Source organism: Protomyctophum bolini (assembly GCF_963924005.1).
Source record: "Protomyctophum bolini genome assembly, chromosome: 12".
Lineage (NCBI taxonomy): Eukaryota > Metazoa > Chordata > Actinopteri > Myctophiformes > Myctophidae > Protomyctophum > Protomyctophum bolini.
The window spans coordinates 29,017,228-29,043,531 of record NC_137873.1 but is presented as its reverse complement, the minus strand read 5'-3'; the positions used below and the strand labels follow the sequence as shown (position 1 = coordinate 29,043,531).

General features: G+C 43.2%; 1 protein-coding gene across 3 annotated transcripts; it reads right to left on the bottom strand.

Moving 5' to 3' along the window:
* Positions 1 to 1,031: 1,031 nt before the first annotated feature.
* gigyf2 (GRB10 interacting GYF protein 2) lies at positions 1,032 to 24,469 on the bottom strand. Of its 3 annotated transcripts, XM_080778768.1 has the most exons (29): positions 24,364 to 24,469; positions 22,343 to 22,394; positions 21,953 to 22,115; positions 21,681 to 21,776; positions 21,472 to 21,589; positions 19,950 to 20,058; positions 19,801 to 19,841; positions 19,658 to 19,690; positions 19,296 to 19,481; positions 18,636 to 18,910; positions 16,894 to 17,044; positions 15,897 to 16,139; positions 15,276 to 15,448; positions 13,440 to 13,596; positions 13,139 to 13,305; positions 12,564 to 12,658; positions 12,148 to 12,276; positions 11,729 to 11,859; positions 11,428 to 11,555; positions 10,934 to 11,074; positions 10,310 to 10,468; positions 9,568 to 9,807; positions 8,998 to 9,126; positions 4,557 to 4,805; positions 3,081 to 3,280; positions 2,828 to 2,967; positions 2,522 to 2,715; positions 2,116 to 2,257; positions 1,032 to 1,995 (listed from the first exon to the last, which is right to left on the bottom strand). In XM_080778768.1, the coding sequence occupies exons 2-29, from the start codon at positions 22,378 to 22,380 to the stop codon at positions 1,928 to 1,930; spliced, it is 4,095 nt and encodes a 1,364-aa protein (XP_080634894.1). In that variant the 5' UTR covers positions 22,381 to 22,394; positions 24,364 to 24,469; the 3' UTR covers positions 1,032 to 1,927. The 3 variants fall into 3 exon arrangements, with proteins under 3 accessions (XP_080634894.1, XP_080634893.1, XP_080634895.1); XM_080778767.1 differs by lacking the exon at positions 24,364 to 24,469 and having other exon boundaries at positions 11,449 to 11,555; XM_080778769.1 differs by lacking the exons at positions 16,894 to 17,044; positions 18,636 to 18,910; positions 24,364 to 24,469 and having other exon boundaries at positions 19,377 to 19,481.
* Between the last annotated feature and the right edge of the window lie 1,835 nt (positions 24,470 to 26,304).

Below are 26,304 nucleotides of genomic sequence, written 5' to 3'. Positions count from 1 at the left end.
CCAGTAGTGGGGGTCCCAGCTTCATGCATCTCAGTCTCCACTAAGGGGTCCTTGGCCTGAAAAAACATTGAAGACTCCTGCTCTGTGAAATAACAAGCTTTGACTATAAAATGTGTAGTTAAATGTATCAGCACAGAAAAACACTTCCAACCATAGAAAGGAAATCCCTGGTTTGCAAATAATCAACATCTTTTCAATTTTTTCCAGCCCCCCACAGGAACCCTGTGTGTAAAACTAACCTCGCATCACCAGGCTTTCCATCTCGTAGGAAAACCTGGTCTGTTCGCTGTGTGATCCGGTCTAGGCATGGTTTAGACCAGGTGATAAAACCAAAAAGAACTCCTGAAACCTGTCCGATTCATACGCTGCATCAAGGCTTTTATAGGGTAGGCCCTAAAATTATGATGCCCTTGATCACGGTGAATTATTTGGGTATTTCTTATTTCCGGCCAAGGTTCCAACCTGACGACAAACAAACTAGTTACAACATGACGCAACATATCAGAAACCCTGAAAAGGAATGCTTCCCAGGCTAGTGTAAAACAGGTATTTATAGTGCATACACGCAGTGGTGGAAAGAATAAGTAACTAAGTACATTTAATTTAGTACAGTTGAGGCATTTGTAGTTTACGGGGGTACAACTTCCAGTACTTTTACTTCTACTCCACTACATCTCAGAGGCAAATATTGTACTTTTACTCCACTACACCTTTTGAAAACATTAAACACTTCAGCCATTTGAAAATAGCCGATCTACAAGTCTCGCAAATTGTGAGCTTGTAGATCTATTTTCAAACGTTTCTTTTTATACATTTGAAAACTTGAAATGAGACATTCTGCACAATGACTACATTCAGCACTTGAAGCTCATTTTGATGCCAATACATTTGTACAAGCCCATTTTGAATTCCAGATTTGTACTAGTATTTCTATGTTGCAGTATGCAAGTACTTTTTCCACCACTGCATACACGGGTATGAAATTAAATACATGCAAAAGCCGTCTCCATTCACTCATTCAGACACAAGAGAGGTGTGAACAGCCCACACAAGAGACTGTTTTATTTCATACCGCAATAAAAAAGTATGACTCCAGCGTTCATTTCCATATATTATAATACAGATGCAGACTTGAAAGTTTATTCTTTAAACAGCCTAGTATTTTACAAGAAATAGATAACTACTACTTGGAACTTTCAAACATGTCCTTAAAACAGGACATAAGTGGGCAACGAATCCTTGGGTCCTACTTTGCCATTATTATCCATGAACAACCATCAGAAAATGGGGGGTGTGTGGGTAGAATGGGTAATTAAAGTGTGGAGAAGACTTTTAATAAATAAAATAAAACAAAACAAAAAATAGATATAATCTCTACCATTCCCATTGACCACCCCCCTCACCACCACCCTACCCATAAATCCACAATTAAAAAAAAAAAAATCCCATGGGATAAAGAATTTAGAATTGTTTGTTATTGCAAATTTCAAACGCATCGTGTGCAGCCTAGACTAAGCGGCCCGATGGCGGACCCGAGATATTGACAACCCCCCTTGTGACCTTTTCCAGAAACCTAGGCTGGGTTGACCGACTGCTTGCTTGGTTGGATGGTTCACGGATGGATGGGTGGGTGGGCGCGCATCTGGGCTGCCCTGTTCTCTCAGGGATTTCGTTAGATGGGAGTCCTTTACGAATGTGGAAGCACCCCCTGCCTCCCATCGATGTTTGGAATTAACTTAAGATAAACAAAGAATTCATGTTTAAAAGAAAAAAACAAAGAATTCATGTTTAAAAAAAAAAAAAGACAAAAGAAAAAGTGAAGAACGTCTGGGTGTAAAGGGCCTGGGCAGGAGCAGGGGCTAGGGCGCAGGTAAAATGGCAGCTGTTCAAAACAGACAGTCACTGGGGGTTGGTTGGCAGCAGTCCCTTATGCGTCTTCCAGAGTCTCAATCTCTCCCATATTCAATCTCTCAGATGCGGCATTCACAGAAAAACCTGTGTAAAAGATAACAATCTTTAAGATGCAGGACTAGATCAAATTGTCGTTTCCCCTTTCACAAGATGTCACAGATTTCTTTCCACAGACGGCATACAGTGGTTCATGTGTGCACTCACCTAGTAGACTGGGGTCTGCACGGACCATCTTCTGCTTTTTCTTCTTCTTCCCTGAGGTGACCGTCTCAAAGCGTGGCTGCTGGAGGCTTGTGTGGTTGGACTGGTAGAGAGACGACGAACCTGTCCCACCCCATACAGAGTCCTGGGAGACGGAGAGAGAGAATGAGACTTGAACCCCCATTCCAAACAATACTGTGCAATGGGAGTGAACTGGCAGAATTTAGTGATGCATGAAGAGGCATGAAGAGGCGATTAGCTAAAACACGTGAATCAACACTTTTGTCCTATCGCATCGCAACACCCAGCGACCAAAGTGAAGCGATTCAAGTGACTAGGTGGGAACAGAGCTTAAGGCGTTGTCACCGAATTCAGTCCTATGAGTCTTCTATCGGACAGAGTGGCTCACCTGCTGCTGCTTGAGGGCTTGTTGTTGATGCTGTGGGGCTGCTTTCTGTTGGTTGGCATTCTGTTTGGCACGGCGCTCCAGGAACTGCTTGGCAAACTCCTTGGCCTCAGGCGTGTCTCCCAGGTAGGCCCTGACGTAGTCGTGCACCTCGTACGGAGAGTCCACCTCCTTCAGGAAGGATGCAAACGTCGGAACTGGAGGAAGGAAAAGGAGGGGAAGGAGGGACCAGCGGTGAGTTGGTGCGACTGCTTTCCAGAAATGGGTCATTTGTGTATTTTTGAAATGCATATTTGTTTTAAGACTCACCGTCCAGGTTGTTGGCTGTGTTGAGCGTGTGCAGAGTCTGCTCACACCACTGCATGAAGCCATCCTGCTGGCTCTTATTGACTCCCTGAAACAGCTTTAACAGCTTCTCCTCCTCCTCTGCCTTCTTGTTGGGCTTTCCACTAAACATATGACGTACACAGGCAAATGTTAATCGACAACTTGATCAAGTATGTCTTTACTAGGACATATGATGCACTGTGGTTTTGACGTCCTGCGTAATCCAGTGGAGTACCTGAGGTTGGCATTGCCCTTGTTGTTCTTCTGAGTGCTGGCTTTCTTGGGTGGGGGAGTCGGCTGGGCAGCCTCCTTCACGGCCTCGTCCCAGAAGCCCATGTTGGAGTTGTGCGTGTCGCCCCAGATGCTGCTGGAGTCTGAGCCCCAGTTAGTACTGCTCGTGTTCACGGCCCCCCACACAGAGGAGGACAGAGAGGGCTGAGGAGGAGAGGGACACATGACAATCTATAAACCTGTCAACCAAGACATTAGGGGCAATTATTATTTATAACCCCTTTAATAGGATCCACACTGTATTATGTAACCATATTTTAGAGTTAAATATTAACTAGGAATAGTCTTGGTTGTCAGGAAGATGATGCTACGGTGGTTAAGAATAACGTGTGTGGACTGACAGACTGTGACTAATTACTATCCTTTTGTACGGGGCTCCATTTAGAAAAAGCCATATGGAGAAAACACCAAGAAGAGTAGTCATGACTCAAATGGAATATGGAGTGACATCTGAAGGGATGCATCACCAACGTGTAGGAGGACGACAGTGGAGTCAGAATAGAGCAGCAGAAAATAAATGTAATTTCAACAAATTGAAATAGATCCAACTCTTTAGCAGAGCAGTGCCAATCTCTTGGTTCCATAAAAATGGAAATTCCCTTCGCAGATTTCAAATGAATACCCCCCCCCCCATACCACCCCCGCAATCCTGTTCTCTCTTAGATTACACAGCATTACAATGTGTGCATACTTCAGATCAACCTGAAGCAAAGCAGTGTTAACACTGGTTTCCAAATGTTGTTGATTCTAGTAAGAGTAAATTATAATTGCCCAGACTCTTCTTCAACAAAGATGGCGAATGTACTTTTTGTACATACAAAATGTATGGTAAAAAACACTGAAATCCTTAAACCAGAAACCTAACCGCAAGCACGGGAGCAACGCATGTCCGACCGTTGTTTCCGTTGGTGTGTCTAATCTACATGTGCATCCCTAGAATGGGTCCCCAAAGTTATAAAATGGTTCCATTCGTACACTCTCAAGCTACATGAAAGTGTAGAGGCCATTTGGACCCGAACCAGAAATTGAGAAACAGTGTTGCATTGTAAAACGTACAGCTCTGTTCTGGGTGACAGCCCTGTTCTGCTGGGTGATGGTTCTACAAATGTCTTATAAATCCTAACAGGTTTCTGAAAATTTCTGCATCAGTGGTGCTCAAACTTTTTCATATCAAGGATATGCATTTGGCCGCCAGACCCCCATCTGAAAATATGTTGTTTCAGGGAGCCCCCCCGGAAGCAAAGATTTGAGTAAATCGCTGTGAAAAAATATATATTCAAAGATTTGCAAACATTATCACGATTTTTCAAAGTTTGTAGATCTGATATTAAACAGCTAAAGTATAAAATAATGGTTAAACGTGGTTAAAAGCTAAAGTGACACAGTATGGTCTTAATGGGATAACAAATAGACAACGTACAGCTCTGTTCTGCTGGGGGACAGCCCTGTTCTGCTGGGTGACGGTGGGGTGAGACTGCTGCTGCTGCTGCTGCTCCTTCCTCTGCTTCATCTGCTGGGCCTCCTCCCTCTGGATCTCCAGCAGGGACTTGGTGGCAGGCGGCTGCTTGGCCACGCTGCCCCAGCCGCTCAGCTTGCTCTGGGCCTGCTGGGCCTGCTGCAGGGCCTGCTGCTGCTGGAGCTTCAACAGCTCCTGTTGCTGACGTCGCTGCTGCAAGGGGTGGCGTGAGGTGGGACAGGACAGGACACAGAATGTATTCAGTCCATGGAGACAAAAAATAAAGTACATACAGGTATGTGAGAAATATGCCAGTGGTTCATAAAATATGTATTTGGCTGCGGGCCCTTAAGAAAATCGGAGAATATTTTGTGTAAAAAGAAAAACGGCAGATCTACAAGCTCACGACGCGTTGTCAGCTTGCAGATTGGCCATTTAATTATTATTTTTTGTATATAGGGTTAAAGTGGTTAAAGTGATTTTGATGCTATATTAACAAATTTCACTGGGGATCAGACACAGTGATACATTCACAATCCATGAATGTATAGACACATTATTATTATCGGCTATCTTTAAGACCTGGCACTCCCAAGGGCTTAGATTACTGGGTGATTTGTTGTCGCTTCAGCAGCTGCAGACACAATTTAACAATTTTTGGGGGGTTTCCTGCAAATACGTCACTATATTAACTCTAAGTCTGCCACTTGGTTCCCTTTATAGTAAAGCAGAATAATTTTATGTAAATGTAGCGATGCATCACACGCTCTCATCGTTTTATTCTCCGTTATACTCACTGGATTCCCAGGAGGTACAATCCTTACACAAGTGGGAGAGGGATTTTAACGAGTATATTGAGGACGACTGGCAAGAGGCCATCGACTCGTTAAAGGTTTACACCCATAACAGACCAAGAGAAACACAAAACAAAATTCTTCAGACTACACATTACACCTGTGATACTAAACTAAATGGGCCACTCATTATCTCCTCTGTGTTCTAAATGTCACAGATCTTACCATCACTACTTTTGGGAATGTAAGTCAAGTGGATATCCAGGTTTTGCGGTCAGGTGGCACGTGAGCCAAGCGATATTTTTAAGGTTCAATTAAAGAAGGATCCGGGAGCTTTTATCTTAGGACTCCGTCAAAAGAGATTCATTTGATTCCCTTACAATTTAAGTTATTTGATAAACTTCTATATGCTCAAAAACACATTTTGATAAATTGGATTAAGGATAAGCCCCCTACTGTACTACTCTGGTATAGAGAGATTTTTGGTGTGCTCCCCCACGAGAGTTTGTGTGCGGTGTATAGAGTCAACGAAGCTTCCTTTTGGAGGTCGTGGACCCCACTGCTAGTTTATTTTCCCACCGAAATCTCTCGGATCCTTCGAAAAGCTCAATTCCCTAATACACTTGAACCCTAATGTGGATAAGACCTTGAAAAAGACCTGGAAAATGGGAATATGAATAGGACTGCTCATGTTACTGTGTTTTGGTGCTCATATCTACAGTTGATCTGTTGGAGTATGAACTATATGGAGGCGTGTGCGTTATGTTTTCTTTTCTTCTTCTTTTATTGTATTGAACTATTGATGAATTGGAGGAACAGTTCATCCCTTATTTTTGAGGGGTGCTAGCCCCTCCTATATACAGCTTTTGTCGCCAAACGTGACACGTCTCAATATTTGCCATTGACAATGAAAGGTGAAATTACGGTAGGTCAAATGTCCGCTAAATGTTGTACCCACACGTCTCATATTTGCCATTGACAATGAAAGGAGAAATTAGGTCAAATGTCCACCAAAAATGATTTAAATTTAACCAACCAATCAAATTCAGTTGTTCATGGAGATGATGTATAATGATAAGAGCGCCCCTCACTTCACACGGGTGTGATTTGTTTTTTTTCTGTGTGTGTCGTTTTGTTAGACTTGTTGGGGTATGTCTTTGTCTCTTATGCTGCATGTGGAACATTATGAAGATCACATTCATGTGAAGTGAGGGGCGCTCTTATCATACATCATCTCATTCTGGCCAATCACAGTTTGCGTCCTCACTTTTGTCTTCAATGGTTGTTTACATAATGTTTCTGTGTTACACACTTTTGTCTTCAATGTTTGTGTTTACACAAACCCTCAAAGCTGGTCATAGGCAGGGCTCGACGCTTAGCATTTTTCCAAGTAGCACGTGTGCGCCTAAGTTGAAAAATCTAGTAGCACACAAATTATTTTAGGAGCACGATGAAAAGTTATCAAATAATGTGTTTTTGAGGGGCGCTAGCCCCTCCTATATACAGCTTTAGTCCACACACGTCTCAATATTTGCCATTGACAATGAACGGAGAAATTAAATATGACGTAAATTAAAACATGATGTATGATGATAAGAGTGCCCCTCACTTCACACAGGTGTGATTTTTCTTTAATAAAGTGATATGAGGTAGGGGCAGGCAATATGACAAAATATTATATCACAATATCTTTTCAGAAATTATCACAATATTGATATTCATCTGGATATCATATTTCTTTATATAATCAATTTGTTTTTATACTGATAGACTATTAGTTTGGTATGCAGATAGATATATAGATAGATAGATAGATAGTCAATTCATTTTATGAATGGATGGACAGACTATCCGTTTTTATCTTGCTGTTCTATCATGCGAGTGTGACATTTAGTGCAGAGGCTACTCGATGGTGAATTAGTAATGTAACATTCTCCTTGGCTTTGACTGCTTCAGTTCAGACAGAAAATCCGACATATAGGCTTTTTACGTTGCTCGTTATGCAGGCCAGTGAGGCCACTGACTAGCTCTGGTCCATAGCTAGTCTAATGCGTTGCATTTAGAGTTATGGACCTGGTCCTGAGCAAGCCACTGACTAATATATCCAGCCAGGTCGGTCATTCGTATTGCGCTGCTGCGCACACGCTTTTAGAGAGGTGCTTAGCAAGGGTTGTTTTGGTATACCGGTATACATCAATCCGTCCACTCCATGTGCGTGCGCACGTGCACTCTTTACGTGCGCGGCTGCACGCTGTTTCACCCACGTTTGGTTAAAAGTTATATCAAGTGATGTTTTAACATTACAAACTTTCTAAATAACTTTAGTATTCAACGTGTCGGGGTCCTAGCAACTCCTTCTGTCTTCTGTGCTACCAATACATGCTATCCTGTTGCGTTCGCTCCGCTGCTGACAGGGAAGAGAAGAGAACTGATCAGCAACACAGGGAGGGGCGGGGCGGTGGGAGCAAAGGGACAGATCTTCAAATGAAAACCGCATTGAGCCGCGACACGTTGTTAGCTTGTAGCTCTGCTCTTTTTGGCGAACGACACCGCCGTTCAGAAATATAAATGTAGGTATAGAACCGCGACTATAGAATGTGCACTTGCTGTAGACAGAGACTTGTCTTTATCACGATTGAATGGTCAAATCCTGTAGTCGCACCTGTGCTACAAATTGAATTTTACAACTCGCACAGTGATATTTTTAGTCGCAAATGCGAGTACCTAGTCGCACTGTCGAGCCCTGGTCATAGGAGGGGCTAACGCTGCTCAAAAAATATATTATAAGCATTGTTGAGGGGCACTCTTCCCGGGATATGCGATGGAGTGTGGCAGACAATGTACGCACATACTTTACATAGACATTTGTGGAATTTATGTGTAATACAAATCCATTCACCAGCCAGGTAATGCTGAAAACAATGAAACAAACCTAGGCTCAAACACACTACCAGGCATCACAAATAAAATGTGTTGTAGCAGGCCTACCAAGGGTATATATATAGTCTTTGAATAAAGCAATAAATCTATATCCACATTGCTGAGGCTTTTTATATAAAAAGGCAACAAAACATGTGAGCCAGGAGGATATTTAATTTTTAGCACAGATGAATATCCATTCAATTACCTAGATAATTCCTTTAGCTACTTTACTTTGTAGCTTAGGTTTGTAGGGCAGTGAAAGTCGTCCCAGAGTCATCGTCTGGGGACAAGCTCCAGGTCTGGGGACAGTGCCTTAGGCAAGGGCACTAGCAGGAGTGTGTCCCCAACACGCATGTCATTTGGTACATGGGGAGGACTGAACCAAACTGAACCGAATGGTTCAAACCTAATAGTAATGATTTATATATTCCCTGTAACATTTGCCAGCAGATGGAGCCGAAGAAGACCTCTAGAGGCAGTTTAAAGTGCATTGTCTGCATCTCTGCCTGCCTGTCCTGAATATGCCTCTGAACATCACTCATGGATTTCTGAGTGCAAAAATGCACTTGGTCCATACCACCTGTATGGTTCCCAAACGCAAATGAGTCAACTGTGGATTACTCATCACACTTGCAGGTGCTGCAACAAGTGGCTGGAGAAGGGAAGGAATACACCAGACTCATCCTTACCTCCTCCCGTGACTGTCGCTCTCTCTCCTCCTCCAGTTTCTGGATCTCAGAAAGTGACAGGGCGTTCTGACTCTGGTTTATGGCCGCCGAGTTTGTCGACTGCTGGCCCCACTTCGATGAGGATGGGAGCTAAGGTATAAAGCAACACAAATGTTCAACTAGATATCTTTGTGACTTTGTTAATTTAGTGGTTGACAAGAGTCTGTGAACCTTCATGCATGACTCATGAGGGTTGGAAGGATTCCCAATAAATTAAGTAGTTGTATAGGCATATCATGTTACATAATATAGGTATAAAACCCTTTAATAAGGAATGGAACTGTTCTAGAGAGGGATCCGTGTTCACACATTCATACAGCAGTATACAATACATGTTCACTTCTGCAACATTCTATGCAACTTTCTAAACAAACTTTGGAATTCACATATACTGCATTTTACATATTTGAGTGCAGAAATCAGAAGTCAAATGCAAGATCAAGACGGGCAGTGTCGGTAGGCCAAAACTAGAGGCAGGCGGGCGTTACCATGTCTATGCTCGGACGCAAAATAGATTCATGCGGAAGGTACCTTCATTTGGGCGAGCTGCTGCTGCTGTTGCTGCTGCTGGAGTCGTCGGAGTGCTTCCTGCTGCTGCAGTCTCTGTCTCTGCAACTCTAGCTGCCTCTGTGCCTCCAGATCCCTCCTTTTCTGCTCCTCCTGCTGTTGCTGGACCAAGACGGCTGCAGCAGCGGCCTCCTCCTCCACTCGTTTCTCCTCTTCGCGTCTTCTCAGAGCTTCCAGCTGCTCCTGCTTTCTCCGCTCTTCCTCCTGGAGCAGCGGTGAGGAGCACTTGTTATAGTGAAGCTAATAAACTGCAGTCTTCTTATTTCGTCCCATAACCAACCCTTTGAGTGGCGACATCCCAAAGTCTGCCCTATACCACTTGTGCAAGGACACGCTTTGTTGGCCAGTGCACTTGTGCAAGGACACGCTGTGATTGGCCAGTAGTCACTGGTAGGCAGTTGGGGCAAACACTCAACCAAAAACATGATTTACGATTCTGTGCCTATCAGGAGGCAACTCCAACAGCGCTTAGTCGGCTCAATCGAACTTTGCAACGCTCGGCACGGCAACTCACGTGGCTCAAGTTCACTTGAGACGGCGTGCCTCCGTCACGGTCAAAAATTATAATTTATCGGCCACAATTGTCCTTTAGTTGTAGGCAAGAAGCACTTCTGCATTGCCCAAGCGGGCTGTGGTTATAAGCACAAGTGGTTTAGGCTTTACAATGTAATGTGTGAGCCCGGTAAGTTGGTAACATGATGCTAACCTGTTTACGTAGGAACTCTTCCCTTTGTTTCCGCTCCTCCTCTTCCCTCCGCCTCTCCTCCAGTATGCGGAGAGCCTCCTCTTGCGCCAATCGCACCTCCTCTTCCTTCTGTCTGCGATGCGCTTCTTCTTGCTCTCGCTGCCTCCGCAATGCCTCCTCCTGAGTGGTAGAAGACAGCAGGGTTAGTCTCTCAGGGTTGGGTTCCAGGTATTAGCCATATAATCAGGGGTGCACAATGCACATAACCTTTTTGCGCTAGTTCTCAGAGGAGCACCTGGAGATGTTGCTTGGTGCACACGTTGGACAGACGTCTCTACTCTACCACGTTAGCAGGAAGAGGTTGCACATGAACTCCAACACTTTCAAACTACTCACCGAATGCTGCGGAGGTTCCATGTTTAACTATATTCCAAAGTGTGTACATTGTTTAAGTCACAGATGCATGTTTTTCATTATTATATAAGCTTGTGTTTAATCCACGTGGGTTCTTGTTTATCTCACTAGCTTACTTCAACAACTGTCATGGCAGCTTGGTTACTTCGCCCACTTATGCGCACCAGTTATGTGCACCCCTGCATATAATATTGCTTAATTAATCATTGCAGTCCTACTCGGGTGTTTTACCTGTTTCTGCCGTGCCAGCTCCTCTTCCTCCAGGCGTTTGCGTTCCTCCTCCTGCCTCGCCCGTAACGCCTCCTCTAGCCGTTTCCTATCTTCTTCCTCCCTCTTGGCCCTCAATTCCGACTCACGGCGCTCCAGGTCCTGCTGATAGAGGATATAGGAATATGATTACAACATCCACAGATGCAAAGTAAGTGTTATCACAAAAGAAAACTAACTACACCTTTCCTTAGTTCTTGCCCGATGTCTTACAAGGACCATACTGGTGTAGTGCATGTTTAGCGTAATGACTAAATATGCATATAATGTATATATATTTGGAAAATTGTCATCAGCAATTACAGTGATTACACATGCCTTGAAGTCAATAGGCTTAACATGCAATAACATTGGTATGGTCTTTTCTCGCTGAAACACCCGTTAAAAGGCTTTGTACTAACCAGATTTTATTGACAGAGGATAAGAAAATAGAATTTCTGTTGTGATAAACTGGTTACCTGTTGTGATAAACTGGTTACCTTGGCAGTCTTTGCCTTCTCTAGCTGTTGCATTTGCTCGATGGATGGAGCCTGGGCCAGGGAGTCTATAGGTAAATCCCATACACTGCTTCCTGTTCCATCCCATGCTGTGAACAATCAAGAGTTTAATGTATGGCATACACAAGTGGGACATTTTAACTCTCTAATACATTGAAAATACATTGACAATTTTGCATGAAACAGGATGTTAAAATGAAATTCGAACACCAGGGGGGGAAACAATAAGATAAAAACAAATGTGTTTGTGGTTGGAACGTACTGCTTGGTGCAGCTTGTGGAAGGTTTGGTGTGCAGGAGGCCTGAGTAGAGGAGTTCTGCATTTCCCACACAGAACCCGAGTCTGGTACAGACAGGGACCGAGTAACAGGAGGTAAGCTGCTCTCACTTGCTCTGTGCAGGAGAGAGGGGGAAAGAGAGAAAAAGCTCACTTTATGTTTGCGTAAAGGCTTTCCCAAACTTTTTAGCCCGAAACACAAAAATATACATTTGGTGTCTCCCAGAGACCCAAACATACAGTATAAATGAACTACTTAGGCCCCATTTAATAGTAAAAATAGCCCATCTACAAGTGCTAAACACTTTCCAATAAACTACTGCCACTACTGAAGAAGTCATTCTCTGTGTGTATGCACACAAGTACAAAAAAAGCAACCCATCAATGTGTTGTAGGAAACTGACCTGGTCTTGAGTGTCTGGTATTGCTGTAAGAGCATGTTGATCTGCTGTTGCTGTTGTTGCTGCTGCTGAATAGGAGCGGAGTTGAGGGCGGCAGCTTTCTGCTGGGCTAAGGCCTGGGCGTACTGCTGCCTGAAGGGTAGAATAAAGAACAAGAGTGGACCGATGTTGGAGGTTTGTGGAATTGGTGAATAGAAGCAAGTAACTAAATACATTAACAAATATAGGAACGCTGCGTGGGTCCACTTGTAGGAAAGAATCAGGTACGATTCTTTACTGTAATAAACATGTCCAGAGTATTCTAGGAGAATTTAAATGGCCTTTATTGTAACATGACTTAGACAGCGTGAGATAATGTCAATCAAAAACAATGCTGTGCTGCTACACTGTACAAGTTAAGTGTTTGAGAGGAACCGCACCTGAGGAGATATTGGTATTGGAGTTGTTGTAACTGGTAAAGGTTGATGGCGGTGAGCTCTTGCTGCCTCTTATTCCTCTCCTGATCACCATCACCCTGTGCATGAGAGACATGTCATATAAATCACAATCAAACTCCCTTAAACAATCAATCCTCTTAATAGTATGTATAACCCTGGTGTCACCATTTTTGGTCACATTATATTTTTAGCTTATATTTCAGGTATTTTTGCTATTTGTCATATGTAAGTATATAGGGCTGCCAAACAAGCTTTATTCTTCACATAGGTCAATCCATGGCACAATTAAAATTAAAGGAAAAGGTCAAATCAAGCATCTTGATTTCCATAATAAAAATAAAGACAGTAGATACTCATGCCAACTCAAGACAAATGTAGCCATGAAGGCTTTCTCTGACACGTGTTATTGAGGGTGTGGGACGCCACCTTGAGATGACAGTCAGTACTGAATATTTAACAAACAGCAGGTTTGGGAGATTGTAAAAGGTCACTACACCGATCCCAGTGAAGGAAACACTGAATAAATAATAGTTGTTAATCTCAAAACGGTACCCTACCTGTAGAGGTGGAGGTGCAGAGCCCGAGGCGAAGGGGACCCTTCCCCACATCTTCATTATTTCTCCCAGGGGTTGAAACACCTCGTCACAGCCCCGCTTCACCAAGAGGGTCATAGGAAAGTAGCCAGCCTGGAACCACTCCGTCATCTCAAGGTTACTGAAAGGACCTGAGACACACATTCACATGTTCACTCTCTTCATTCTGCCTTCCAACTTTACGAATCTCATCAAAGCTCTTCACATTTAGTTTTCTACCCCAGCTCCAGAATACAGATTCTCTCCTTCCATGCCCAGGCCTTACCCTGCATCTCCCCCTGGGGATCTTTGTAGAACCACTTGAGCGCAGCCTCGTGGGTGAGAGGCAGGCCTGTCGGCTTGGGCTTTTCCGAACACTTAGCTAGCAGCCTGTCGTCATCAGCCACGCCATCCTGTAGGTAAGCCACCATCTTCTCTGCCTCCTGGAGAGGGAAGAGAACCGAGTGAGAAGACCCACACAAACAATGTTGCAGTCCGGGCACACCTAAAATGTAATATTGACACTTGGATTTTATCAGAAAGGGTCGGGTATCGTTTGGGTTTTATCAGTACTTTTAAAAACGGTTCTAGAATCAATACTTTAATTCAAATCATGGCGGCTTTTTCTGGCAAAAAGTCACAAAACGAATGTTACTTTAACTGAATTTCCCAATAGGTAGCAACACTATGCTATGGTGGACACTTAATAAAGTAAGTAACACAGCATTAACAAGTCTGCTTTTTCTGTTTATCCTCTCAGTAGCAGTTTTTTTGTATTGACCTGTACTTTCATTTTAACTGTGTCCATTCTACAAAGGGATATAAAAAAATAAATCAATCAATAAGGAAAGAGTTATGATGCGACGCGTTGTGCACTGTTGTACAACGTAGTATAAAACAAACACTATGCATCGGTCTGCAACTCTGCATTCAAGAGTGTCCTGTGCATTTTATACTTTATTAAATTTAACATATTTTATATGTTGCACATCTTGTTAGAATCCTTTTCCGTGGGATCATTTAGATCCATATGCTGCTGTCAGAACAGTGTTGTCTGCTAGTCAGGCAGTGCACAGAGCCGATCTACAGATCTCCGATCTCACAAAGTGTTGTAAGATCTCCTTATAGTGGAGAAGCATAGGGATATTTCGCCTAAAAGCGCCAAATTTGCACAGATGTAGCCCAGGGCATGCTCTAATGATTTAGCTAGGGTGCCCGAGCCAGCGACCATCAAGGTCGCCACTCGCCACAGTGGCCAAATCCATATTAACACAATGAGCTGGATTTCTTTCAAAAATAGGAGCTCGGGGTGCCTAGAAGCATTAATATTCTAAACGGGGAAAAAAAAACATTTTGTTTGATATCAATGAAAAAGCGCTACGATGTGTGTACATGTCCACTGGATCCATCGGTTGTATTTCATATGATGTTTAACACAATGAGCTGGATTTCTTTCAAAAATAGGAGCTCGGGGTGCCTAGAAGCATTAATATTCTAAACGGGGAAAAAAAAACATTTTGTTTGATATCAATGAAAAAGCGCTACGATGTGTGTACACGTCCACTGGATCCATCGGTTGTATTTCATATGATGTTTCCACACGTCCTACGGTCTGACAACCAATAGGCAAAGGCAACATTTTCTAAATTTCATTATGCTTTAAGTAGCATTTGACATCTCAAACTAGGGGGTACCTTATGATGATTCTGAATCCATTCCAAGCATTAGTTTTGCACAAAAAACACTAGTTGGGACAAAAACGGCCATAGCCATCATCACAAATGCGACAAGGTCAGCACATTTGGGCACATTTGTGCAAATGGTTTTGGCCAAATTTAGACGCTTTTAGACGAATGAGCACAAAATCACCCTTATCTCTCCCTATGCTCCTCCACTATGAATGTTGGCTTAAGTTTATAATAACCAACAATAAAGAGACAAGACAATTAATGTACACATTGGATCATCAGGGGAGAAACTGACAGGGCAGGCATGCACTGAAATGAAGCACAGAGATCTGAGGTATCATTCGGTCCCATCCGGATTGGTGTCAGTATGGCAGTGGTTCTTGTTACCCAACCCCAATACAGACTTTGTCCAAAACGGCAACGCGCTCACCCACCTGCTCAAAGTGTCTGAGTCCCTCATCTTCATCCGTGTCGTGCTGCATGGCGGCGGGCCGGCCGATAGGAGCCAGCATACTGGTGGGAAAGGGCAGGGGGTTGGACATGGCTACAGGCACTTCCATGGGCTTCTGATGCTGTAGCTGGATGGTGGGCGACGGGGCAGAGACTTCTGCATGCATGGGACAGGGTGTGGAAGGAGGTGAATATATATATATATCTATATATATATATGTTCAACAGAAGGCCTGTCATAATAATCATATTGTTTCCATGTTTAAAAATGTTCATACGTTTTCGCAAAATGGCACGTTTTGTTTTATTAAATTAAATATGACATGTCATGTCTTTATTATGTCATATCAGCCCTGCCAAATAAAGTCCATCAAAAGGAGGATACAGTGTGCAAACTTTTTCTTTAGAAAACCTCATAGGCAAACAGAATTGTTTAATCTAATTTCTATTCATGTTCAAATATCCAAACCCAAAAACAATTAAAATCACAATTATTTGTATGGAAAATTAATCAAGTAAAATCTCATGATCATACCAGCAGGAAGACACGGCACAAGGAGGAAAACCAATTTCAATACATCACTGTATCTCTGCCCGTCACCTACCTGAGAGAGTGGTGGTGATATGGGTCATGGGCAGGGACTCCAACATGATGTTGCTCATGGGGACATGATGCACTGGGGCTTTGCTGGGCTCTGGCCGCAATACCGGGGGAGACCGTCGCTCCAATGACCTCTCTGGCTGTTCTGCTTTGCAGGGCTGACTAGAGGGGAGGATGTGGGAGGGATGCTGGGCGTCTGGGACTGGCGGAGCAGCAGGTGGAGCCTCTTCCTCCACTCTGGACAACTCTGGAAGAGTTCCAAGTTGAGATGGTCGTTAGAAGAAGTTGGTCAAAGATCAGCGCTTCATTATTTTCGATTCCATCAAAAAATAGCATTTAAACACGACAAAAATAATATCCATTACATATCTCTGTTGTCTGGAAAAACCACCCAACTCCAAAATGTTGGAACTTTTCAGGAAATGAGAAAACATCCAGCTCAAGTGGAGTTAGTTTTTGTCAAAGCTCTTTTTAATACTTTAAATTGGTTAAAAAAAAATTAACCAACACACAGACATAAAGGGTGTTCAATAGCACTGATTTATGAAATTGAGTTAGGTGGTTTCTTCCGGGCAGCAATGAGATTTGAATTATTATTTTTTAAGATATTTTGGGGGCTTTTCTGCCTTTATTGATAGTACACAGTAGAGAGACAGGAGACAGGGAGAGAGAGAGATGGGGAGTGACCCGCAAAGGCCGCCGGGCTCAGAAATCGAACCCGCAACTCGCTGTCAGGCTGCATTAAGAGTCTATACAGTATGATGTGGTATAAGCCTTAACCACCGATTTTAATTATTTATCATTTTGCACATTTTTTTTAATGTCGAACAAAAGAGGATTGTGAGAAAATGAACTGTTGCTTTTGTCCTCTCCTTTGAAAAGTGGAGATCTTTGTCTGGTTCACATCAGTTGTATCAAGATACCAGTCCATGTTGTGTTCACACGCCCACATCATCCTTTACGACTGTGGAACTGTGGAAACACCCTTAAGGGACACTGACCCTCTCTTCTGTCAGCCTCTTTCTTGGCCTCTGGTTCTGTGTCTTTGGTCTCCTTGGTCTGACTGTCCTCCTCCTCCAGGCCTTCCTCACACTCCTCCAGTGGCCTGAAGTCCAGCTCTGCCTCCTCCAGGATCGGCTCCTTGGAGGCTTTCTAAAAGCAGAGGAGAGAGAGGAAGAGTCGCATTGTCAACGTCATCATCATTGTGTTGTGTGTGGTGTGAATATTAAGTGACAGTCTCCAATATATAATTTGCTTGACCTAGACACAACTGCCCTGGAAAGTGAACTTTGTCCATCAAAATCATCTAGTCATTTCCCAGCAGTCATTACAACTACGGGTGGAAACAAACACCCTCACTCTGGCTCATGATGGACAGACAAGCAAACAACACAGCTCTAAGAGATACTGACATCAATGGTACACTTCTTGTGGTATAATATGCAGAATACAATGCTGCAGGAGATGAAGCAATGACTGACAGAGCTTAACATAATTGGCTGCTTTGTGAAATGAATACACATCTCTAGTCTCTTGCCCCTACATCCCAAAGCCCATCGCGTTTGTCCAGGAGAAAATAAAATCTTTGATTACGTTGGAATAAAAATATATTGGCTACCATTTTCATTTCCCATGTACAGTAGTGCAAAGAATTGATATAAAGCTACTCAAGATGGCGACGGATACGTAGCTATGATGCTGTTGAATTAAAAGATATTTACAGAGGGAAATTATTGAATGATTTTGAGGGAAAATAAACCACACACACATCACTGGCATGGAGCCCAGTGTGCTGTGCCTTGTTTCCCCTCTTTTTGTTTTCTAGTGTAGTTGATAGTGGAAGCCTGAGGACATGGGGAGCCTAGCTACAGCAAGCGCAGATAAGAGGACAGATGTGCACTATGGCGATGCCAATACAATTTGATGAAACAGGATAATTTACATGCCGTTGTTAAGAACAAAATAACAGACAAGACGTGAATACAAATATTGTTTGGTTTTGTCTTTCACTTGTTTTACTGTTTACCAACACAGGTTAGGCTTAGTCAGGGTCGTCAGTCTTAATATTCTACAAGAGTCAAATATTAAGACTGGTAGAATATTTGAAATGTATATCCCTACAGTCCCCACAGTCAGATGACCAAGCCCACCCAAAATTCCTCTGTCCCGAATTTCACCCATTATCATCTGTGGTGGACTTTGAGTCCATAGTAATGGCTGAGTGCACTCTTGTGCTAACCAAATAAGCTATTAATAGATGTTCTATGGTGTGTACAGCAAGCTCATACGTGCATCTGTACTTTGACCCAAGTCATTATCTCATTTGTATGAAGCAGTAGCACAAAAGAATATCAGCAAACAAAAACTGCAGTTCTAAATGTTTCTCTTAATAACAAACACTACTGTATGTTATTTCAATGGACTGGCCTGCTTGACAAACTCAGTCTGCCCGAGTTTGTTTTAACTACTTTTTATTTATCGTCTCACTATGGATCATGAAGGTACTAACTCTTTTCATCTGGAGAACCTCTGTGGACATCCCCTTTATTGATGGGTTGGCTGTGTGAGCATTCCTTTTTCTTTACTTGTATATTGCTTGGCCTACACTCCTGACTGGAATACCCGATTTATTTATCTTTTAGGGGGATAAACGTATTTCTCATCTTTGGTACTTGTCACCCCAGGAATTCTGTCTCCTCGGCTCAAGTCATTAAAAGCTGATTTATATTCAATGAATATTTACCTTGAGTGAGAGGAAGGCTCCTGACGAGTCAAAGGTGCCCGTCTCTTCTTCTGCGTCCTCCAAGCACCATTCTGGCAGGCTGTCCCTCTCTTCATCCAGGCTGCCGCTGCCTGACCGTGACCGGCGGTATCCCCGCTCATCCTCTCTGGCGTCGAAAGGGAAACGGCGCCGCTGCTCTGGGAGCTCTCGCCACCCCGCTGAGCGAGGCCCGTCTGGGTGGGTGTGGTGGGGTGGTGGACACCAGGAGTCAGTGAACTCAATGGAGTACCGTGAATCTTATCAGAAGGAACTTGGCATTATAATGGATTCTAGACAATGATTGTGTCTGGAATCCATTAGAATATAATGTTACCAGGCCGGTTTGGGAGCTAAACCAATTATCCTGCTTGATATATTTATGAAAAATATATTTCATTTCAAGGAGGGTATATAATGACAAAAGGAAAACAGTTGAACAGGTTGCCCCAAATTCCACTTGGCAGTTCACAGAAGATAATGTCCACCCAGATAACAGGCAAACCCTGAAGAAGACTTTACTGTTGAAATGTTGGTTTTAATAAATAAATTTTATATCGCATCCTCCTCCTTGTTTTATCACCCAGTTAACACACACAATATAGTGCATTAATGTGGCAATAATGGAGTCAAGACAGTGCACACCTGGGCTAGGCGGGCAACACCGGTCACTGTCCCGTGACCGTCGAGACCCTGCCAGGCACCAGCCCCCCTCATCCTCCTCACCATTCTGGTCATCACGTGTGGTACGCCAGTTCTCGCTCTCTGAGCGTGTGAAGTCGTGCTTCCTCGGCGGCAGGCCTGTTCCGACCTCTTCATAGTTTGCACGAACTGCAGAGAGCAGGGAGTGGGAGGATGGTTTAGAGCAAGGCGAGGCATGGGTGCCATTAGCGTTGAGCAGGCTCTCTGTGGAAGCTTTCAACAATATATTTGGGTAATTTACACCTATGCTCCAGAAACTGCACTTCCACTCTGCAAAGCATGACACAGCACCAGGGCACACTTACTGTGATTCATCGGGAAATGGGCTGGAGGAGCATCTGCCAGGTCAGAGAAAGAGGGATAAAAGAGAGAAAGTACATAAGTAACAAGCATTTGCCAGTGAGTACATCACGTATTGATTATTTGAGGAACGTATCGGATCACTAACCTGGTTCTTTTCGACCTGGCTTTTCAAACCTTCTATCTCCCCTAGGGAGGGAAAGGAAAAAAAACAGACATCAATATCTAAACAAACGTATTCCTTGCATTGGATTAAAAAGAATGGCAACAACCCTATAGATGCCAGTGTTTCATTACCTTTCCTCCCAACTCTGGGAACGATGCATCTCCCTACCACCGCGGCCAAACGCTCCTTCCACTTCATCAAAACTTCTTTGGTAAAACCCGCCATCTCCTCTGCCTCGACCTGCAGAACACAGAAAAAGAAAAACATTGTTCAGATGAACACTAAATGAGATGGTGATATGTAAACAAAATAACGTTTAGTCTTGCGGATCTGAGCCCTCTGGAAGCCCCAGTTTTCTATCATCGAAGTTACTTATTTCTATTCACCCAGCATATTTACCATTCTAGCCCTCGAATCATGAAGCTGGGAAGTCTGGTAAAGCCTACAGAATTATGAGTGGGAACTACTGGATTGTTATGTCTACTCGTGTTGGCTGACTTGACTAGCGTTTCTTATTTGTGAAAACATTTACATTGTTGCTTATGGCAAATCTGGTGTCACGCATGTTACAGTATATACTGGCTGTGGGAGTCATTTCAGTGGGGCTGTTGTAGACTCCTCACATATAGCTTACAGCAGTATAGGACCTAGTTGCTTTGTTTCTATTATTATCATTTTATAAAAGGCACTCACAGAGATATACTTTATGCACAAATATTTATAGAGGTACTCCAGGAGCTTGTCTAGACATTGATTTCACTGCATAGCCCTCCTTGATGCAGGATGGGTTCTACTGCTGTACATCGACATGCAACTTATTCTCTTGAACTTTCTGGACTGTTTTAGTTGAATTGTCACTTATACTAGTCATTTCCCTTTGTGGATTAAAAATGTTCCATCAGATCTTAATTATTAGCAGCTACAGTCCAAATGGTGAATTGCTCTTCCATTACACTCACTGTATAACAAAAACCTGAACTCAACTATTGTGAAAAGGTTTGCTGAGTAAGCACAATGCCTAGAGAGTACTTATGTTACATCCCTCATCTCACGCTGTACAGAAACTAGACAAATTCTTCAAAGCTGCATCGTTCCGATACTAGGCATCAGGTCTAATACCGTCCTAAAATTCTGGATTGGATATCAGTGACACTTATCATCTGTTCAGAAATGTAATTTGTTGTAAAATGTGACATGACTTGCTTGCAAGGGAGAAGAAAACTCAGAACGCAGTATGTCTGATTCTATTCCAAACCCTGAAGAAGACTGTCGAAACGTTGGTTTCTTTTCAAAATAAAAAGGTTTTGCAACATGGCTACGAGCTGTGTGACCTCTTCTCTTTTAAAAAAAGGAAGTTCTATGACATCATTTAGCTATGTTATATGCATTTCATTTTTACATTTCACTATTTTCTACAAGGATGATGCCATGCTATGTAAATTTAGCCACATCCATAGCTTGCATACAGATTTGTAATTCTACAAATGGGTTAAATGTTGGATCGGTACTCAATATGGGCCGATACGCAAAAGTTCTGTATTCTGCATTGGTATCAGGAGTGAAAAAGTAGACAGTGAAACATGAACATGTCCCTGCAGCCTTTAAGCACTGAAATTAGATAGGGAAAGGAAGACAATGCTGTAATGGTCTCACCTCTACCCCTTGAGGTACTTCGGCCTCTTGGTGCCCCCAGACCCACTACCGGTGGACCACCTCCTCTGCCTGTCAGTCGAAGTACAGCTGCACTGTTTACAGACATGGAAAAATTTCTCTGCAAAAGAAATATGGGGGAGGGGACAATTACCACCTATTCACAAATATTTGTATATCGACATGACATTTCACAAAGCACTCCTACCTACCTGTTCTTCCTCTGTAAAAGACACAAGTGCCAGTGGTGGCAAGGGCTCTTCTTGTAAAATGGGCAGAAACTCCTTGTCATGTAGTTCTATAGGGATCTAAGGATGGAAATATGTAATCGAGGAGTTTCAATGAAAAATGTGAGACAAAATGTAATTAAGAAATATATTTTCTTTTCATTCTTTTTTTTTAAGACACAAAGCAAATTAGTCAAGTGTTACATACAATAGATAGCCATTATACACTATAGCGATAACATTGATGTTACACCCACCTTGTTGTCCTTTACATAAAGTGCTAACATTTCTTCTCTCCCATAGCGGTAGTCTGCAAGTTTGTACGTCTTTGGCAATGCAGGTGAGAGAGGTGGAGAGGCAACAATGCTGGTGCGCTCGCCACCACTGCCCCCACCACCACCACTAGACAGGGCCCGCAGCCTGTTGAGAAGGAAGAAGAAAGGTAGAAATAACAGAGGGGACAGAGGAGTGGGCGACAATACAAAGGCTGAGAAGCCTGAGATGGTAAATTTGCATGTCTCAACATGTGGAGCACAGCTGCATTAGAAAACCAGTTTAACAGCCCTCATCAGTCTTGCCAACCCATATACGTGGACAGCAATAACTTCTAACCACGACATAAAGAACTCACATAACTGATCACTTACCATTCTGGTCCAAAGTTAAGCGTCTGGGTTTCGGCCATTCTTCCTCAAAGTTCTACAAACGGAAGGATAACAAAATGTAGTTTTGCTAGGTATAGTTGAACTATTATTAAAGCATAGTATGCAGCTTTGTTTGAAATTGTATAAAAGTATACATATACATATATATAAATAATCTGGAATGAATGCATCCATTACATCCACACTTGTCATTGTTTATCTTCAACATGTCTAGAAGAACTAAGGATATAGGGTAGGTATTCCATGTTTCACAGTCTGTTTTGACAGCTGTGGAACACTTTGTACCATTTGTAGTGCTGAATACACTTCCCTTTTGATCACCATTAAATTGTCACATCTCGGTTCAAAAAAAGATAAAAAATAACAAAGAGGGATAAAATCAAAAGTTTATTCAACAACATGCTGCTGCGGTGCACTTCAATTTGCAAACTCGCAGATGCTTTGGTGGCTAGTATCCAAGCTCATTCCATAGGGTAGACCGTTCCTGCCTCGGACAACCATATACAGTTTCAATCTGCTAAAGCTATTTTGGGAAGTCTCCCAGTTTGGGAGGAGGGTTCTCCCGGACACCTGTAATTGACAACAGTAGTCCAGTCAGCTTTGGAGTTGCAACACTTGCAACACACAAAGAGCCGGTCACCCAAAAGGCGACAGGATCATATAATTCACAAACAGGTGGATCCGACACACACACAGCCCACACCATGTAGTCACAACAAGCCACGTGTATAGTGTGAGACCCCCCCCCCCCCCCCCCCCCACGACCACGCACGCACACACACACACACACACACACACACCAAACGTGATTAAGTTTTATTAAACCAACATCAGAAGACAAAGGATTACATAACTGTATTAAAGCTATCATTGAGCAAACAGACAAGTATACCAACAGCTGCCAACGTCTCCCAACTTTTATCAGTTTGAACTTCGGGTTCTTTGATAAAGGTAAAGCGGCTGAAGACAGAACGTAAAAGTGGCAGGGTATTTCTCTACACAGCATTTACTTCAACGTGAAACGTTACTTATAGTCTTATACTGTACAGCATTGCCTCAACCACTAACAAACGTGAAACGAGAGTGCAGCATTACTTAAAATTCAATCACTAACCTAAACGTGTAGCTTGACTTCAACCATAAACAAACTTTAATCGTATTACAAGTTAACGCTGCCTTCATTGCCCCCCAAACCCATGAACATACAAGCTCAATCGTGACAGAAGCAGAACTATAGTCCGCCCGTCGCCCCGATGTTCCATATGGCCTAATGATGAAGTACCACCACTCATATGGCCTGTAATGAAGTAATCACAAACAGTCCGTATCGTGTAATGTTAGTATCAGTATCCTACCTACAATGACTGACTTGACACTCACGCATACATAACGTTACGTGGTGATTATATCAGTCAACATTGCATCAGCTGCCAAGTCAAGCCAAAACTAATCAACTTCGTATTATACTTTATGAGCAACTCTTTAGCCACGACTGGCTATGCAGCTTAGCTGTAAAGTGTTTAATGCTACAGTTTGTTAGCCGTGGTGGGTTTGGTGCATCATGCAGGTGGCGACAACAGCTAGTTCGCCAAGGAAGAATGTCATGTCACAATGCGCGTTTATGACACGCATTGTTATATCCGGATGATTGTTAATACAATGTTAGAAACTAAATAAGTCCTGTCAAGTGTGGTTCATAAAGAAGACAAGCATACGCGTCGCTGACACGAGTTAATCCTTAACCTCAACACTTGTAGCTAACATGCTAACAGTTTAGCTCCGCACGCGGCCTCAGCCCCCCGGTCGCTTCGTCCCGCGGCTCCGCAGCGCTCCAACGCGGGGCACGGGGGCACTGGAGGTCCGCGGCTGCAGGGCCCAGTAAACAACAGTACCAAAATACTCCCTATTCGACCCGTCGGGACTCCGTGTCATCGCTATTTAATTAATTGGGTCGGCAAAAATTCGCTGGGAAGATGATCGGTGTATTAAACATTCACTCTTACCTCTGCTAGTACTGACAGCACAGGGTTTGTATTCGAGTTGTGTGACTGACTCTCGCTCTCCGTTTTCCACAAGATGGCTGAGTGTGGTCACATGACAACACATAAAAACCACCCGTATGCAGTTGGTTGAAACATTTTGATGACTGCAAAGGTTTCGTGAATAGTGGCGAAATCGAATTTGAATCTGTAATCACTGTATTTGAGCTTTATGTCATTATCCCATCATTATGCACCACACAAAATGGGACCCCAATAGCTAAATCTACCAGAAAGCTGATGCTTTTTTGCTTTCTATTTAACATTTGTTTTCAACGAATTCCATACAGTTCATTGAGCTTAATTGTCTTAATTTACGGTAGCCTAAGTTAAATTGACACGTTAAAACATAGCTAGTTAAAAACGGAACATACTGCATAGACATAATAAGCAGCCAATTAAAGCCAGCTGTCTATAGCTAAGGCTCTGGGCTAACCTGCCTCATCTAAAGTTATCACGCGCGCACACTTCGCCAAAGTATTCATGTACATGCATACAAGTACTCTCACATCATCTACTGTAGATTTTTCGATTAAAGTACAGAAACCCTCAAATCTAGACATACAACTCAAAAACGGTAAATGCTTCGAGATATTGAGATATGCATATTGCATAGGACTATGGCTCGTTGGTCTAGGGGTATGATTCTCGCTTAGGGTGCGAGAGGTCCCGGGTTCAAATCCCGGACGAGCCCACTTTTTGCAAAAGCGTGAATATTGACCATTTAAAATGTGCCGCTCATGATCAATAAAGTTAATCAGAGCCTGTCAGACTGGCAATTTCAATATTGATAAGGTATTGATGACAGTGACGAGTGTTATTATTGGCTTTATTAAGGCGTCATTGTCAATTTGTCATGGGCTGATTGTGGTCTCATAGGACTTTTTTTATAACCGCTGTTCGAGGCTGAAAAAAAATACACCAATGATGACCCCGACGTGATTTGAACACGCAACCTTCTGATCTGGAGTCAGACGCGCTACCGTTGCGCCACGAGGTCTGGGTCCGATCATGCTACGAAACGTTACTTAAACTTCTCCAGTTGGTGATGAAAAATGAATTCGCAATTATGTAGCAGTTAAATCAACGTATTGGTCAATTATTTATTAGACCATAGATGCGGATCGCGAGGAGGGGATCTTCAGCTGATTCCGTAGTTCTTCCGGGTTCTTGGACAGTCCTTGGTTCTTGGACGGCACCAGCCATTCCCATGGGCCACTCCCATCTCCAGAACGTCACATTGTTATTGTAATACAGCTCTCTCTAGACCTCTACCCCATACATATATATATATCTACCGTATGCTCTAACCATAGAGGCTCTACCCCCTCTGCGAAACTAGTTCCTCGCCACTCGCTCTACACACTTCCACTTGCATTGAGTAGCCACGGCCGTCTTGAGTGACAGACACGCTCACACGCTGGCCCTGCAGTGCTGCTCTGCCTCCTGCTGGAGGCTTGCAACCTTACCTTGCAACTCGGAAGCACAATCTCTAACGCGCTTGGCTCAACTTTCGAAGTATCGTTTTATAATCGTTTCTGTGAAGTACTCGTACGGCCGTTTAGCTCAGTTGGTTAGAGCGTCGTGCTAATAACGCGAAGGTCGCGGGTTCGATCCCCGTAATGGCCACACAACCATTTTTTTCGGGCGGCGGGGGCAGAATTACAGGAGTTAATACGTAACAAAAACACCAGCATCTGCTAGTACTAATAACGTACTTTCACTTTGTGTATGAAATTGTAAACAAACGGCCATAAATCATTGCCTTGCCAAAAGGTCACTGCAAGCCTCACGGTGCCCACATGATGGCGACAAAGGCCATGGAAGAATATAGCACTAGCCTTAGAAAAATGTCAAAATCGATAATCTAAGGCTAGGAGAGTACACATGAGCACAAACAAGAAA

Coding starts and splice junctions, on each gene's coding strand:
- gigyf2 (XM_080778768.1), bottom strand. CDS start 22,380: ATGGCCGAAACCCAGACGCTTAACTTTGGACCAGAATG. Junction 15,449..15,896: donor TATCACCACCACTCTCTCAG/GTAGGTGACGGG, acceptor CCATGCATGCAG/AAGTCTCTGCCCCGTCGCCC. Junction 13,306..13,439: donor TCCCCAGGGGGAGATGCAGG/GTAAGGCCTGGG, acceptor TGTGTGTCTCAG/GTCCTTTCAGTAACCTTGAG.